The sequence below is a fragment of the Scyliorhinus canicula genome, chromosome 9 (genome assembly GCF_902713615.1).
Source record: "Scyliorhinus canicula chromosome 9, sScyCan1.1, whole genome shotgun sequence".
In the NCBI taxonomy this organism is placed as follows: domain Eukaryota; kingdom Metazoa; phylum Chordata; class Chondrichthyes; order Carcharhiniformes; family Scyliorhinidae; genus Scyliorhinus; species Scyliorhinus canicula.
In genome coordinates, this window is record NC_052154.1 from 30,040,795 (window position 1) to 30,058,757 (window position 17,963).

At 41.8% G+C, this 17,963-nt stretch overlaps 1 protein-coding gene across 3 annotated transcripts in view; it reads left to right on the forward strand.

Moving 5' to 3' along the window:
* nfat5b (nuclear factor of activated T cells 5b) overlaps positions 1–17,963 on the forward strand; it is a 305,599-nt gene that overhangs the window by 140,498 nt on the left and 147,138 nt on the right. For all 3 annotated transcript variants that reach the window (XM_038806399.1, XM_038806397.1, XM_038806398.1), the window contains exons 3-4: positions 4,159–4,702; positions 16,815–17,004. In XM_038806399.1, coding sequence (XP_038662327.1) covers positions 4,159–4,702; positions 16,815–17,004 — 734 coding nt within the window. The remainder of the gene's footprint in view (positions 1–4,158; positions 4,703–16,814; positions 17,005–17,963) is intronic.

Here is a 17,963-nt window from a genome sequence, read left to right on the forward strand (position 1 = left end):
CACTGATGTTACCTGCTAGAATATCCCAAACCCCAAAGGCTGACTTGAAACACTGATTCTCAGTGATGTATATTTGTTTGGAATAATGTGAGGAATCGTGTACAACCCAGTGAAGAACCAGTCCAGTCATTGTGTACACAATTAATAAAGACTATTTACGAAAGTAAAAGAAAAGTAAACACACAACAAAAGACTAATATACACTCTGACACTTAAGTATAAGTAACTAAACGCACCAATTTATCTGAACTTAGCTCATGTTAGTAATGCTATAGATCAAATAAAGTTAATAGTTACCACACATTACTGCAATTGCATCTCATCACTCCTTTAATAATCTTAGTAATCTTTATTGTCACAAGTAGGCTTACATTGCAATGAAGTTACTGTGTAAAGCCCCTCGTCGCCACATTCTGGTGTCTGTTCAGGTACACAGAGGGAGAATTCAGAATGTCCAAATGACCTAACAGCACGGGCGAGATTCTCCGTAAATGCGGAGAGTTATAAAGGCTGCCGTGAAACTGGCCGTGTACCACGGTAGCCTTCACACCCGTTCCCGGGACCCGATTTTCTCCCCCCCCCCCCCCCCCCCCCCCCCCAATCGGGGCTAGGAGCGGGACCCCAGGAATCACAGCGTCGCGGCCTTAGCGACCGTCGTTAAGGCCGCGCGCCAAGGTGACGCGCGGCCGGCTCCAACCCGCGCATGCGCAGGTGACGTCATCACGCCATTGATAGAACCCGCGCATGCGCAGTTCCGCATTTCTCCACTGCCGCCCGACAAGATGTGGCGGCTTGATCTTGTCGGGCGGCGGAGGGGAAATAGTGCGTCCCTTTTGGAAGCAGGCCCGACGATCGGTGGGCACCTGTCCCCTCCCGAGCACGACGGTGGTGCTCCCGCCCCAAACGGGCCTCTGGATGCCACAAACGGGCATCCAGCGCCCGTTTTTACGACGGCAGCAAGCAGGTGTGTTTGCTGCCGTGAAAAAACGGGTGTAACGGCTCGGCCCATCGGCCGCGGAGAAGCGCCGCTCGCCGTAAAAAGCGCCGAGCGCCGATTCGTGACGTGGGTTGGGCGAGGGGGGGTGAATAGCGGGAGGGCGTGAAAAATGTCGGGAGGCCCTCCCGCTATTCTCCCAACCGGCGTGGGCAGCGGAGAATCGCGCCCCACGTCTTTCGGGACTAGTGGGAGGAAAAGGAAGCACCCGGAGGAAACACATGCAGACACTGGGAGAATGTGCAGACTCCACACAGACAGTGAATCAGCTGGGAATCGAAGCTGGGACCTGGTGCTGTAAAGCCACAGTGCTAACCATTGTACCACCGTGCTGCCCTTCCTCTAGATGCTGCTAGTCTTGCTACATGTCTGTTTTATTTTCATCTCAATTTCACTGTTAATCTTGTTAATTTCCCACATTCCTAACAGCCTCCAAGCGCTCACCATCCTGACTTGGAAATATATCCCTGTTCTTTCACTACAGCTATGTCAAAATCCTGGAACCCCCCCCCCCCCCCCCCCCGAAGCACTGTGGGTGTACCAACACCACATGGACTGCTGTGATTCAAGAAGATAGCTCCCCAGCACCTTGAGTGCGATTAGGGATGGCAATGAACGCTGGCCGAACCAGCAAAACCCACATCCCCTGGATGAATAAAATATATAATCTGCCAACATACATTCTTTTGGTTTACAGGTGAAGAATGACCATTTGAGCGAGGTACCAGCAGAAGACCATTTATTTTTCATACATTGTGGTGCCAAGTTCCAATTGGCAACGTGTAACACTGAAAACATTTAATTTTTAGTTTAGAGTTCACTTTTTTTTTTGCTGTATCGTCCATTTAAGAACATTTCATTGGTATTCCAGCACCACTGAATAGAATCGATAGAATCCCTCCTTTGCAGAAGGAAGCCATTCAGCCCACCAATCTGCACTGACCCTCTGAAAGAGCAGCCGACCCAGGCCCACTCCCCTGCTCTATCCCCATAACCCCACCTAAACTGCACGTCATTGGACCACTCGCATGCTAATAAAATATATTCCAAGCATCATCTTTATAAGTTGGGTATTCCATTGTTTTAAATTGTGCACTTTGCCTTTTTTAATTCTCTGAAGTATTGGGCGGTATTCCACCCCCCCCCGCCGCCGGGTGGGAGAATCGCCCCCGAACCAGCGGTGCGAGAATCACGCCGGGGTGCTCGGAGAAATGTGCGGGAACCCTGGGTAGGGGGGCTCCCTCACCTGGGGGGGGGGGGGGGGGGGGGGGGCTCCGATGGGGTCTGGCCCGCAATCGGGGCCCACCGATCGGCGGGCTGGTCTCTTCCCCCCCCCCCCCCCCCCCCCCCCCCCCTGGCCTACCTCCTTCCGCGGCCGGCCCCAGAACACCAGCGCCATGTTGGTGAGGGGCAGGCGTGCATAAGAAGTTCATGCGCAGGAATGAGCTACCTCAACTGCGCATGCACAGGTTGGCACGGCGCCCATTTGGCGTCGTGTAAGGACACTGGAGCGGCGTGAACCGCTCCAGCGCCATGCTGGCCCCCTATGGGGGCCAGAATAGGTCGTGCCTGGGCCCTGTTCGCGCCGTCGTGAAATGCGACGCCGTTCACGGCTACGCGGGCACTTAGTCCCGGGAGTGGACTCTTTGCTCTTTGTCTCCTTTGATTAACATTATATTTTGATTATGTTTGTGTTCGGAACATGTGGATTTTAGGGTTGAAGCAGTTTGTTCAGTTGGAAAGATAGGGTCATGCCTGCTACTGATCCTTTTGATTGGAGTTGCTGGCATGACTATGAATGGTTTATTTTTCACTGTCTTTGTTATCCTTCTGAGCTGAACCGTTGTCATCTCCTGGGAGCATCGGTTGGCTTTCCAAGAATGGGCCACAAACTGCTCAGTATTTCACTTGCAGCTAGATATTGAAAATTGCTTGTTTGGATGGATACATCTGGTGCATGCTTCAAACACATGAAGGCTGCACCCTGCTGCAATTGAGGAATGCAACTTCTTGCAGTTATCAGTGAGAGTTTGCTAGACTGGTGAGAGGAGGTCCTTATTTTCTAGTTGTCGAGTCCCATCAAGGTGTTTGTGCTTCAAGAAAAAAGGAGGGAATGGGAAATAAACTGGCAAAAAGAGAAAAAGTTTAGAAAAAGAACTCTCCTTGCAGCAAGGCATTTAACATTCTTCCCTAATGTGGCTCCAAGAAATGCATTTGTTAAGCAAATGCAGAAGATTGAAAATGTTAAGATTATTTGTGGAAAGATATGTAATTGATGTTATTGTTTAAAACTTTAAGGAAACTAAGTGAGCCTGTCAGGTTTTTATCAATGTTTGTTGAAAGTTAAGCATTTGAGGAGATTGGGATAGGTCAAGAACAAATTTGGGGTCGCCATTTCATGCATCTAATGCCTTTCAGATATTGTGCTATTAATTAAAAAAAAATGTTCATGACCTGTTTTATATTCAATGTATCTAAGGATCCAACACTTGGTTGTGTTTGCCACCACTTTATCTACATTTATCTACTTCGGAGTTTACTTATTGCCTTCACTTTTTTATTTATTCATGGTTACTTGTTCAGTTGGCCTTTCTTTCCTGACCTCTGCTGAGCCAAATACTATCATAGATTAAGAGTGTCAAAGGGATTTTATTTTTTTCTCCCCAGTGGACTATATCTTGAAGGTGTGAAGTGCATGCAACTCTGGCCCCATTTTGTTTTTCCAAATACACATTAATTAGATTAATATTTATGTATATTTCTTGTAATGACTTTTAAGAATAGACAGATGTTATGATTTTAAGTTTTAGTTTAATTAATTTTTCCTTTTAGTAACAGAAATTTGCCTGTTAAGCAGGGTGTCTCTGCAACCTTCTTCGCCTTCTAGGTCATATTATTTTTTGTTATTTGACTGTGAACAACCCCAACTGAATCATAACATACAAAAGTTTTTTTTTTGTCCTGACCGTGGTTGGTATCTTAGAGAGTACCCAGCTTATATTAAAAATAAACTTTCCAGCGTTAATTGATAACTACTCACCTTTCAGAAGTTTATATATTGTTGAGAGAAAGCTTTGTGAACAATTAAACAGAACACAATTGGACAATGCTAGCTAACTCGGGTTGAAATGTGTGTACTTACATTTGGATTGTACATACCACAGATGTCTCCTCCAGCGGTGGTCAAAGCAGCACCTTCACCCCATCTTCCAATCCTAGCATGCATTCTACCTCAATAACTGACAACACATCTATGCAAGTAGATAGCTGCATTCCAGAACAGGGGGTAAGTGGCCATGGGGTAAGTGAATTACTGAGCTATGAAAATCAGTTAAGTAATGCCCCACAGCTGCAGTCCACACCCAAAAGGAGGACAGTCCTCAACATCTCTCCACCACCCGAAGACTTGCTAGATGACAGCAGGATGTCTTGTCAGGATGATGCAGTTGACTCTGAACAGAGCAGCAATATTTGGATGGATGAATCGGGCTCTAACTTCAGCATTATGAGTTCCAGTTCTTACAATGACAACACAACAGTGCCACGGAAATCACGGAAACGTTCACCTAAACAACGACCAGGCTTTGTACGTGTGGATGATGAAGAGTCGAATATGGATGTCTTTGATGCAGACAGTGCAAAAGGACCTCATTATGTACTTTCTCAACTCATCTCAGAAGGCAAAAACAGCTCAAAGGGGAGCAATGGGTTGGTATATTTTAAACATTTTACTTGAGCTTTTAAGAAAGTATTCAGATAAACCCACAGAGGATATAACTGAAATTTTTATTTTCTTTTTCCTTTGAAAAGTAGAGGGATAGTCTGGCACAGAGTTCTTTCTTTTCTATCTCATCTATTATATAATTTGCATTCATGGACAGCAACATGCCCTCGTATTACCTGACACTTAAAATAATAAAATTTAAAGGATTTTTCATCTTTATTACGAATTATGGAAACTCCCTAGTTTAACAAATGTTTGCAAGTTTTCAAAAACTGATTTCCTTACAAATGTTCCCTTTATAGCTCATATATATAATTCTATTAAGTATCAGGAATTTTCCCCTTACATTACAGTGCCTCCTATTAGCTGGAGATGCATCATTTCTGTTAATGCAAATGTTATCTTCATAAATAATTTACGTTCTTAGATGAAGAATATTTCTCATCCTCCCACTCCCTCTCCAGTCTTCCCCTAATGATAACAGCGTCTTTGATTTTTTTTTCCATGAGAGCTAGAACACCTTTAATACTTCATTCAAGCCAGCATTCTTGATGCGAGACCCTAGGTAGTACCAGCAGGCTATTTGATTGCCTGATGTTGGGGGGAAATTGTAATGGAGTCCAATTCTCCCTCGCCCTAAGTCCACAGTGCAATTTGCAGCAGGGATCATTGAATAATGCCCAGGAAATAAAACCCTGGCTAACTTTCACAATTAATTTACCTACTTCCAAAAGAAAAAATGCTGGAAAATCTCAGCAGGTCCGGCAGCATCTGTAGGGAGAGAAAAGAGCTAACGTTTCGAGTCCAGATGACCCTTTGTCAAAGCTAATTTGCCAACTTATTTCCTTTCTCTACCTTGGGAGTAGTAAGGCCAACTGTGCACTCCTACTGTTGCCTAGCTACATATCTTGGATCAACTATCTCAGTAAAAACTCAAGATCAATTTGTGGACCCCTCTGGCCTGTCTGGTTGAGTGTATTTAGCCATTGAGTACATTGAAAAGATATTTGTCTCAAGTTAATTTTAACCATCTATCGTGGAGCTACATTTTATTTTTATGGATAGACTAGGCAATTGATTTGACAGTTGACTGCATAGTCCTAGTATGTTTTCATGTAATCTGTAGGATTAGTGATGCTATTAACTGGAGGTAAACCATCTGGTACAATTTGGTAATCTACAATTCCTGGTAAGGGACTGTACTGAATTTTAATTGCTATTCAAAAATAGACCTAATGTATTCAGAGAATATGCCTTCAAAATAATGGTATTTGATCCTTATGTCCCACATCTTTTTTTTTTAAATTGCACTTTTTATTTGTCAAATAATGTTGAAAGACATGAATATAGTTTAGGAGACCTGGATATATCTTCCAGGATGATGTATACCAGACTTCAATTCCTTAGATTTAAAAACTGTAAAGTTGGGTCCACATCTACAGGTGGTTGCTTAAATTCCACGGCATGTGTTGACCTAATAGAAGATACTATATGAAAAGAAGGGTGAAAAACCATCATGCCTAATTCTAATGAAATTACACAGTGCATTCTCATATAATCATTCACCCAATCATTAACAATGATAGATCCTGGGGAAAGGCAAACAAAAGGAGGAAAAACATGACATTTCGGGAAATACCCAAGTCCTTAAATTTCTCCCCAATTTTCTAAGGCAATCAAGTAAACGTCAGGGATCATTGTTTAGTTATGATGCATCACTCTTTGCTCTTGATTAATCTACTTAGCCTCCTCACAACAACAGGTCCTCTCCAATAAATGCAATTGTGCTGAAGAACATTGGACTAATTATGACTAGAAATTATACTTTTCATTCATTGAGCCAGTAGCAAAGCTCACAGGCTTCTCTTTGACCAGATTTAATCCATCATTAAAATTGAGTATTTTCCATTTCTAGTGCATCTTATGAGTTTGCTATTCTACACATTCCATCACGAGCTCTATGCATAAATTCAACCTTGTCTGCCACCTTTTCTGATCTTAGCTTAAATGAACCTTGTTCTCATGGCAGCCTTCCATCTCGCAAGATGATGGTTCGCACCATAGTGATGGTTCGCACCATAGTTATCCTTTTCCCAGGATTTATACTAATACCAGTGTGTTTTTGTAGTTTGATTCTCCTTTTCAGATCTCAAATATTCAAATAATATCACGCCTAAGCCACATTTTATTTTGCCAATTTAAGTGTTCATAGATTTCTCATATTGAAGATACTCAAGTTAGTTGTCCTTCTTTGTACCTCCAAGGTAGGATATCCCGACTCTGATACTATACCTAATACTGAAGGTTGGGAGCAATCAATACTTGGTGTCAGCTGGTTAATATTTGCTGTGCCTTGTGCTTTGTCTCTTGAACTTCATAGAGTCATAGATGTTTACAGCAAAGCAACATGCCCTTTGGCCCAGCTTGTCCATGCCGTCCAGTTTCTATCACAAAGCTAGTCCCACTTGCCTGCATTTAGCCCATATCCTTCTGTACCCACCCTGCCCATGTAACTGTCTAACTGTTTTTTAAAGGAAAGAATTGTACCCGCCTCTACCACTGTCTCTGGCAGCCCGTTCCAGATGCTCACCATCCTCTCTGTGAAAACACTTATTTCCTCTCTGGCCTCTTTTGTATCTCTCCCCTTAAAAGCCCTCTAGTTCTAGATTCCTCTACCTTTGGGAAAAGATGTTGACTATCTACCTTTATATATGCTCCTCATTATTTTGTAGACCTTTATAGGATCACCCCTAAGCCTCCTGCGCTCCAGGGAAAAAAAGTCCCCACCTCTCCTTGTAACTCAGACCATCAAGTCCTGGTAGCACCTTCATAAATCTATTCTGCACTCTTTCTAGTTTAACAATATCCCTCCTATAATAGGGTGACCAGAACTGAACACAGTATTTCATGTGTGGTCTTGACAATGTCTTGTACAGCTTCATTAAGACGTCCCAACTCCTGTATTCAATATTCTGACCAATAAAACCTAGCATGCTGAATGCCTTCTCCACCACCCTGTCCACCTGCGACTCCACCTTCAAGGAGTTATGAACCTGTACCTCTAGATCTCTTTATTCTGTAACTCTCCCCAACTCCCTGCCATTAAGTGAGGAGGTCCTGCCCTGATTTGATCCACCAAAATGTATCACCTCACATTTATCTAAATTTAACTCCATCTGCCATTCATCGGCCCACTGGCACAATTGATCACGATCCCGTTGCAATCCTAGATAACCCCTTCATTGTCCACTATGCCACAAATCTTGGTGTCATCTGCAAACTTAGTAACCATGCCTTTTACATTCTCATCCAAATCATTAATCTATATAACAAATAGCAGTGGATGCAGCAATGACCCCTGAGGCACACCGCTGGTCACAGGCCTTCAGTTTGAAAAACAACCACCCTTTGGCTTCGGTCGCCAAAGGGTCTTGCTAAAGTCCATATTGACAACGTCGACTGCACTGCCCTCATCTACCTTCTTGGCTCCTCATTCAAAAAATTTGTGAGACATGATTTTCCCATTATAAAGCCATGTTGACTTTCCCAAATTAGCACTTGCCTGTCTAAATGCCTGTAGATCCTGTCCCTCAGAATACCGTCTAACAATTTATCCACTACAGAAGTACGGCAAATAGGTCTATAGTTCCCAAGCTTATCCCTACAGCCCTTCTTAAACAAGGGCACAACATTTGCTACTCTCCAATCTTCAGGCACCTCTCCTGTGACTGTCGATGATTCAAATATCTCACCTCGGGGGTCAGCAATTTCCTCCCTAGCCTCCCACAGCGTCCTGGGATACATTTAATCAGGTCCCAGGGATTTATCTATCTTGATGCACTTGAATACCTCCAGCACCACCTCTAGAATATGTATACTCCTCAAGACATCACTTTTTATTTCCCAAGTTTCCCTACATTTGTGCCTTGCTCAGAAGTTAACACTGACTAGAAATATTCATTTAGGATCTCTCCCATCTCTTGTGGATCTGCACACAGATAACCTTATCCTTAAGAGGCCCTACCCTCTCCCTAGTCACCCGTTTACCCTTGTGTAGAAGCTCTTTGGATTTTCCTTTGCCTTATCTGCCAAGACAATCTCATTTCCCCTTTTTGCCCTCCTGATTTCTCTCTCAACTCTTACTTCGACAAGCCCTATACACTTCAAGGGATCCACTTGATCCCAGCTGCCAATGCATGTCATATGCCTCCTTCTTCCTTCTGACCATGGCCTCAATATCCCGAGTCATCCAGGGTTCCCTCCTTCTACCAGCCTTACCCTTCACTCTTGAGAGGAATGTGCTCACCCTGAACCCTAGTTCACACCTTTTCGAAAGACTTCCCCTTGCCTGTAAACAGGCACCCACAATCAACTTTTGGAAGTTCACGCCTAATACCCTCAATTGGCTTTGCCCCAATTTAGAATCTTTTTTGGGCCAGAACTATCCTTCTCCATAGCTATCTTAAAACTAATGGAATTATGGTCACTGGTCCCAAAGTGATCCCTCACTAACACCTCTGTCACCTGTCCTTCCTTATTCCCGAAGAGGAGGTCAAGTTTTGCCCCCTTTCTAGTTGGGCCATCCAGATGTTGAATGAGGAATTCCTCCTCAATATACTCGACAAATTTCTCTCCATCCAAACCCCTAGTGCTTTGGCTGTCCCGGTTAATGTTGGGAAAATTAAAATCCCCTACCATTACCACCCTAATTGTCCGGCAGCTATCTGTAATCTCCTTACATATTTGCTTCTCGATTTCCCGCTGACTATTTGGAGGCCTATTGCCTGATACAGCACTGAAACCCCAGATTCTTTTGCTGTGTCATAGCCTTTTTCCAGTTATTTTGCATTCCCAACTTTTACCTCCTCTGTTTCACAAACTTACACTGCTTGGCATTAAATTATATCCATTATTTATTGGTTTACCACCCAATCCTGCCCAGATTTCTCTGGAACTGGTTCACTTAGCCATACAATTAATGGCCTTTTCAATTTGGATGTTGAACTTTGTAATTGTCGTAACACATAATGTAAGAACAAATTGAAAGCTATCGTGCTCACTCATTTCCTGTCCACTGTTGATGCTGCATGTTTAAAATCCTCCCCTTGCATCCTTTGACTCAACTAGCATATTATCCACTAGTTATCCATTTCCCAGCTAATTTGTTTTTTTTGATTTAGTAATCTTCTGCGTAGTTGTATGGATAAACACCTGGAGTAAGACCAGCTACTTTCCTGACAGTAATTTACTTAACTTCACTAACTACCTATTTATATTCCTGTCTTTTTCTTTGTCTTGTATGTTTGCGTTCACCCATTATTTTCTTTCTGTATCTGTCATAATTTAATTTAACACAAGTTAGAAAACAACTGGCAAATTTAAAGTAAAAAAAAAATGCAGACTTTTAAGACTGTAAATATGTGCCATCAGTAAGGATTTCTGTGCTGAGTTTATAATTTGACTAAGGTGAAAAACGTTATTTTAGCAATATATTGCGAGTGCATTGGTTGAATTTTCACTGACCAATTAAATTGAAATCCAAAGAGTAATCTTGTAAGCTGAAAAGGAATGCCTGAAATGCAATGTGCATAATTAACAAAAATAATTTGGGAAGTTTAAGGGTTCTTTATGATAATGGGAATTTCATTACAGCAATATCTTTTATAATTTTATCACGTGTTAATACAAACATTTTGGTCTTTTAAAAGCCTATATAAAATAGTGATCTGCTTTTAGTCTTTGGTCTGTCCTGATGGCATTTTAAATGAGAATGTATTGTTGAATCGTTATCATTTTAATTCAGACGGTCCAGTTTTTTTCAAAACCTTTCTATTTAAATGCAAGTTGTGATTCTTGACCTGGATTTGGCAATAGTTTCTTGATTTAAATTTGAATTCCAGTTTTAAAGGTAACCATGACAATATTAAAGAGTGATTAAATGATAAAACTAAATGACTGCAAATATCGATTGTTCAGGCTAAATGATGATTCAACTTCTCAGAGGCTGCATTTATAATTGGAAAAGTAAAGGATGTCCGTGTCATTTTAATTTCACTGTTGCTTTGAAGTTAATAGAATTGATGGAACTGATCATTTGCTAAGCAGCAGTAATAATTTAAAAGTGTATTTTCTAATGAGATCCATAATTTACATTTAAATTAATTGTTTTGTTGTTTAATAGCAGTTTAAAGCTTAGAATTAAATAGATGCCCAGAACATATCACTTAAATTTGTCTACATTGTTAATTGTAAAGAAAAATATGCCATGTTTTGCAATTAGCATAAATAAATGAGTTGAGTTTTTCGTACTTGTATTTTAGCATTTTTAAAAAAGATCTCTAGTGTATGTATCTTTTATTTATACTGCAGCTCTGTGACTTCATAAGTATATAGAAGTTAAGACATTTCCCTCTATCACTGAAAAATAATTCCAAATAGTATTACCAGCATAATAATCATGGGGTGCAAATCATTTGATGCCTTACCTGGAGGTCAGCAAGTGGTTTTAAGAACATAAGAACATAAGAACTAGGAGCAGGAGTAGGCCATCTGGCCCCTCGAGCCTGCTCCGCCATTCAATTAGATCATGGCTGATCTTTTGTGGACTCAGCTCCACTTTCCGGCCCGAACACCATAACCCTTAATCCCTTTATTCTTCAAAAAACTATCTATCTTTACCTTAAAAACATGTAATGAAGGAGCCTCAACTGCTTCACTGGGCAAGGAATTCCATAGATTCACAACCCTTTGGGTGAAGAAGTTCCTCCTAAACTCAGTCCTAAATCTACTTCCCCTTATTTTGAGGCTATGCCCCCTAGTTCTGCTGTCACCCGCCAGTGGAAACAACCTGCCCGCATCTATCCTATCTATTCCCTTCATAATTTTAAATGTTTCTATAAGATCCCCCTCATCCTTCTAAATTCCAACGAGTACAGTCCCAGTCTACTCAACCTCTCCTCATAATCCAACCCCTTCAGCTCTGGGATTAACCTAGTGAATCTCCTCTGCACACCCTCCAGCGCCAGTATGTCCTTTCTCAAGTAAGGAGACCAAAACTGAACACAATACTCCAGGTGTGGCCGCACTAACACCTTATACAATTGCAACATAACCTCCCTAGTCTTAAACTCCATCCCTCTAGCAATGAAGGACAAAATTCCATTTGCCTTCTTAATCACCTGTTGCACTTGTAAACCAACCTTCTGTGACTCATGCACTAGCACACCCAAGTCTCTCTGAACAGCGGCATGCTTTAATATTTTATCGTTTAAATAATAATCCCGTTTGCTGTTATTCCTACCAAAATGGATAACCTCACATTTGTCAACATTGTATTCCATCTGCCAGACCCAAGCCCATTCACTTAACTTATCCAAATCCCTCTGCAAACTTCCAGTATCCTCTGCACTTTTCGCTTTACCACTCATCTTAGTGTCATCTGCAAACTTGGACACATTGCCCTTGGTCCCCAACTCCAAATCATCAATGTAAATTGTGAACAATTGTGGGCCCAACACGGATCCCTGAGGGACACCACTAGCTACTGATTGCCAACCAGAGAAACACCCATTTATCCCAACTCTTTGCTTTCTATTAATTAACCAATCCTCTATCCATGCTACTACTTTACCCTTAATGCCATGCATCTTTATCTTATGCAGCAACCTTTTGTGTGGCACCTTGTCAAAGGCTTTCTGGAAATCCAGATATACCACATCCATCGGCTCCCCGTTATCTACTGCACTGGTAATGTCCTCAAAAAAATTCCACTAAATTAGTTAGGCATGACCTGCCTTTAACGAACCCATGCTGCGTCTGCCCAATGGGACAATTTCTATCCAGATGCCTCGCTATTTCTTCCTTGATGATAGATTCCAGCATCTTCCCTATTACCGAAGTTAAACTCACTGGCCTATAATTTCCTGCTTTCTGCCTACCTCCTTTTTTAAACAGTGGCGTCACGTTTGCTAATTTCCAATCCACCGGGACCACCCCAGAGTCTAGTGAATTTCGGTAAATTATCACTAGTGCATCTGCAATTTCCCTAGCCATCTCTTTTAGCACTCTGGGATGCATTCCATCAGGGCCAGGAGACTTGTCTACCTTTAGCCCCATTAGCTTGCCCATCACTCCCTCCTTAGTGATAACAATCCTCTCAAGGTCCTCACCTGTCATAGCCTCATTTCTATCAGTCGCTGGCATGTTATTTGTGTCTTCCACTGTGAAGACCGACCCAAAAAACCTGTTCAGTTCCTCAGCCATTTCCTCATTTCCCATTATTAAAACTCCCTTCTCATCCTCTAAAGGACCAATATTTACCTTAGCCACTCTTTTTTGTTTTATATATTTGTAAAAACTTTTACTGTCTGTTTTATATTCTGAGCAAGTTTACTCTCATACTCTATCTTACTCTTCTTTATAGCTTTTTTAGTAGCTTTCTGTTGCCCCCTAAAGATTTCCCAGTCCTCTAATCTCCCAGCACTCTTTGCCACTTTATATGCTTTTTCCTTCAATTTGATACGCTCCCTTATTTCCTTAGATATCCACGGTCGATTTTCCCTCTTTCTTCCGTCCTTCCTTTTTGTTGGTATAAACCTTTGCTGAGCACTGTGAAAAATCGCTTGGAAGGTTCTCCACTGTTCCTCAACTGTTCCACCATAAAGTCTTAGCTCCCAGTCTACCTTAGCTAGTTCTTCTCTCATCCCCTTGTAATCTCCTTTGTTTAAACACAAAACACTAGTATTTGATTTTACTTTCTCACCCTCCATCTGTATTTTAAATTCCACCATATTGTGATCGCTCCTTCCGAGAGGATCCCTAACTATGAGATCATGAATCAATCCTGTCTCATTACACAGGACAAGATCTAGGACCCGCTTGTTCCCTCGTAGGTTCCATTACATACTGTTCTAGGAAACTATCGCGGATACATTCTATAAACTCCTCCTCACGGTTGCCTTGACCGACCTGGTTAAACCAATCGACATGTAGATTAAAATCCCCCATGATAACTGCTGTACCATTTCTACATGCATCAGTTATTTCTTTGTTTATTGCCTGCCCCACCATATCGTTACTATTGGTGGCCGATAGACTACTCCTATCAGTGACTTTTTCGCCTTACTATTCCTGATTTCCACCCAAATGGATTCAACCTTATCCTCCATAGCACCGATGTCATCCCTTACTATTGCCCGGATGTCATCCTTAAATAACAGAGCAACACCACCTCCCTTACCATCCACTCTGTCCTTCCGAATAGTTTGATACCCTCGGATATTTAACTCCCAGTCGTGACCATCCTTTAACCATGTTTCAGTAATGGCCACTAAATCATAGTCATTTACGATGATTTGTGCCACCAACTCATTTACTTTATTCCGAATACTACGAGCATTCAGGTAAAGTACACTTATGTTGGTTTTTTTACCTCTGTTTTGAATCTTAACATCTCCAGCTTTATTCCTTTTGTTATTACTGGGCCTATTCACTGTGCTCCCCTCAGTCACTTTACCTTGTACTGTCGCCCTTATGGATTTCTGACTATGTCTTCTCTGCCTTGCACTTTTCCCCTTACTTCCTTTTGTTTCTGTCCCTGTTTTACTACCTTCCAACTTCCAGCATTGGTTCCCATCCCCATGCCACATTAGTTTAAACCCTCCCCAACAGCTCTAGCAAACAGCTCTAGGACATCGGTTCCAGTCCTGCCCAAGTGCAGACCGTCCGGTTTGTACTGGTCCCACCTCCCCCAGAACCGGTCCCAATGCCCGAGGAATTTGAATCCCTCCCTCTTGCACCATCTCTCGAGCCACGCATTCATCCTATCTATCCTGACATTCCTACTCTGACTAGCTCGTGGCACTGGTAGCAATCCTGAGATTACTACCTTTGAGGTCCTACTTTTTAGTTTAACTCCTACTCCCTGAATTCCGCTTGTAGGACCTCATCCCGTTTTTACCTATATCGTTGGTGCCTATGTGCACCACGACAGCTGGCTGTTCACCCTTTCTCCCCCCCCCCCCCCCCCCCCAGAATGTCCTGCAGCCGCTCCGAGACATCCTTGACCCTTGCACCAGGGAGGCAACATACCATCCTGGAGTCTCGATTGCGTCCACAGAACCGCCTGTCTATTCCCCTTACGATCGAGTCCCCTATCACTATAGCCCTGCCATTTTTCTTCCTGCCCTGCTGTGCAGCAGAGCCAGCCACGGTGCCATGAACCTGGCTGCTGCTGCCTTCCCCTGGTAAGCCATCTCCCTCAACAGTATCCAAAGCGGTATATCTGTTTTGCAGGGAGATGACCGCAGGGGACACCTGCACTGCCTTCCTACTCTTGCTCTTTCTTTTGGTCACCCATTTTCTATCTCCCTCAGTAACCTTCACCTGCGATGTGACCAACTCGCCCAATTGGTATAACACTCCCACGGAGGTCGGGGTGAGGAGAAAGAAAAATAGACTGAACAAAGTTAGCAAAGTCATTTTAGTTCCCTGCTGTCTTCTAGTACTTTACAGGATCTTTGGTCCTTTACAATTCCCTGTAATGTTCAGTGAAATAAATACAATAGATGGAACTTTCAAGAATCGTGGGGTTTAAAATAAGCTGCCCGTAAAGCACCTCTCCTCAAAATGGAGGTGGTGTATAATGGATGGCTAGTCTGCTACCACTTTGCTCTTAAAGTTAAAATCTTGTAAAGAATAACACTGGCTGAAATATGTTTTGAGGTCTTGGGTAATATTATTTAATTGCTTGAACTTTGCTGTTAACTGTATTACTTCATTAACTGCAACTCAATATGTTATTACCTAGTATTGTGTGTTTAACACATCAGTCTTTTTCAATTTTGTGTCACCTGCAGTATTATATTGGGCTGATTTACTGACTTGACTGTGTGTGCTAGGTGGTACTTTTAGTTATCCTAAATTTGGCTCTTAACTCATTTATGCTGCCAGCATGATTCCATGTTAAAGACATATATGTTGTTACAAATATAAATGACTGGATTCATAATAATAGCTTAACAATTGCCAACTGATTATTTGATTTTCTAAATTTGTTTTGTAAATGAAGCCATGAGTTTGAATTAATTTTTAATGTATATATTAAAATGGTCAGCCTAAATTATTAGTGAACCTGATTTGCATGATTCAAAATGGCCATTTTTCCCCACATATGTATATTATGTGTAAGCAGACATTTACAATATATGGTAACAATTTCTGCTGTGTGAAATTACCAAACCAGATGCACCCCATAAGAAATTCTCAGAATGGAATGAAACCAGATAGTGTTTGGTTGTGTAAATGGGACAGGGAATAAAATAAGTGCTCACTACAGAATGATAAAATGCAAGTTATTGCCGAGATGGCAACCTCCCGATCTTGCTGTGCTGTCAAGAATAGGTATTAAGTCAAGATGAGGGGCTGGATGATGAAGTAAATTGGAGGTTGAAACATCCTGACCCATCTTGATGAATTACCTCGTGGGCAATTCGAAGGGTTCATGGAGCAGGGTTGATTGTATGATGCAAGGTGGAGACAAGGCATGGACCAAAATAACCGTACAACTTAATTTCATTTTATAAAATTGATTTTTTTCTCGCAATTTACACACGCAAATAATTGGTCTATGTTAAAGTGTGGTTAAATTTCCAAAAAGGCAGGTGAGGAAGTGAAATGCTCCCAGGCCTTTTCTCGTTAGAAGACATAATCTCTTAGATGCTCAGACACGAGACCTGCTCTATTGTCGTCCATCCTGCTGCATAGATGGAACCATAAACTCACTGAAGTGATATTGAATGTTATCTCAACCTGTTCTCAATATTGCTACATCACTAACTTGGTCAGTAAATCACTCAATATTTTAACAACAACATTGAAAAGTTTGAGTCAATTGCTATTTTATACTTTCTTCCCAAGAAGGACATAGTGACAGAAATCAGGTGAGGTATTTTAGGAAAATTAAAAGATAAATAAATGAAAGATGAGAAGAAATGCCATTTAAGAGAGTGCTATAATAAAGTATGGCAACTGAAATCAAAAGATTCATTATATATCACTGAAGTAATTTCATTGATAAATATTATTAACATTTCACAGAACAACGGAACCACAGAAAACTTATTTAAAAAAGGGTCCAACATTAACTGGTCACTATCCTGTTAAAAGCGAAGGCAAAGAACTCAGGGTATTGGTTCAACCTGAGACGCAGCACAGGGCACGGTACTTGACAGAAGGTAGCCGTGGCTCTGTGAAAGATCGGACACAACAAGGTTTTCCAACAGTAAAGGTAATTGTTTTCCTTGCTTTTGAAAAGAATTACTATAAGTCAAGAAAAACTTTTGGTTTAGAACAAAGAGGGCATAGTTTTAGAATTTGAGTTAGGCCACTTAAAAAGAAAATCAAAGAAAAATTAACCATTCCAAGTGGGGCTGCGAGAAAGACAATCTGAGGTGTTCAGAAAGAAAATCCATATTGAAATTACTGGAGAATATGAAAGGGAATTTAAAAGTGAGATTTGTGCGGCATCCCATACTTTCCATGAGTCATTTGTTCAAGTTTACAGATGACATAATGTTATGAGGTCCAATAAGTATGTACACAGAAAAAATGAGGAAACTGTCAAGTTGTCCTTTTGGATCACAAAAAGACAAATCAGAAATATTTTCTTAACTCTCAGACCTAGGGTTCTGTGGAGCAAAAATATTATGTTCATGTACACAAATCATTAAAAGTAATCATTTAGGGCAGCATGGTGGTACATTGGTTAGCACTGCTGCCTCATCGTTCCAGTGACCTGGGTTGTTTCTGACCTTGCGTGTCTGTCTGTTTGCAGTTTGTACATTCTCCCCATGTCTGTGTGGCTTTCTTCTTGGTGCTCCGGTTTCCTCCTACAGTCTGAAGATGTGCAGTTTGGGTGGATTGGTTATGTAAAATTTCCCCATAGTGTCCAAAAGGCCAGGTGGGGTTACAGGGTGATGGGGATAGGGCAGGGGCTTGCGTCTCGGTAGGGTGCGCTTTTGGAGGGTCGGTGCAGACTCAATGGGACGAATGGCCTCCATCTGCGATGGAGGGATTCTATGAAATGTTTATTTATCTCAAAGTGAGGGAGTGATGATGCTTCAGTTGCAATGATCAGACCGCATTTGGAGAGTTTGTGTTCAGATTAGGCCCCGACCCTCAAGAAAGATGTTGACTGGGATGTATTGAGGGTATGCAGCACATGTTCATCAGAATAATATCAGGGCT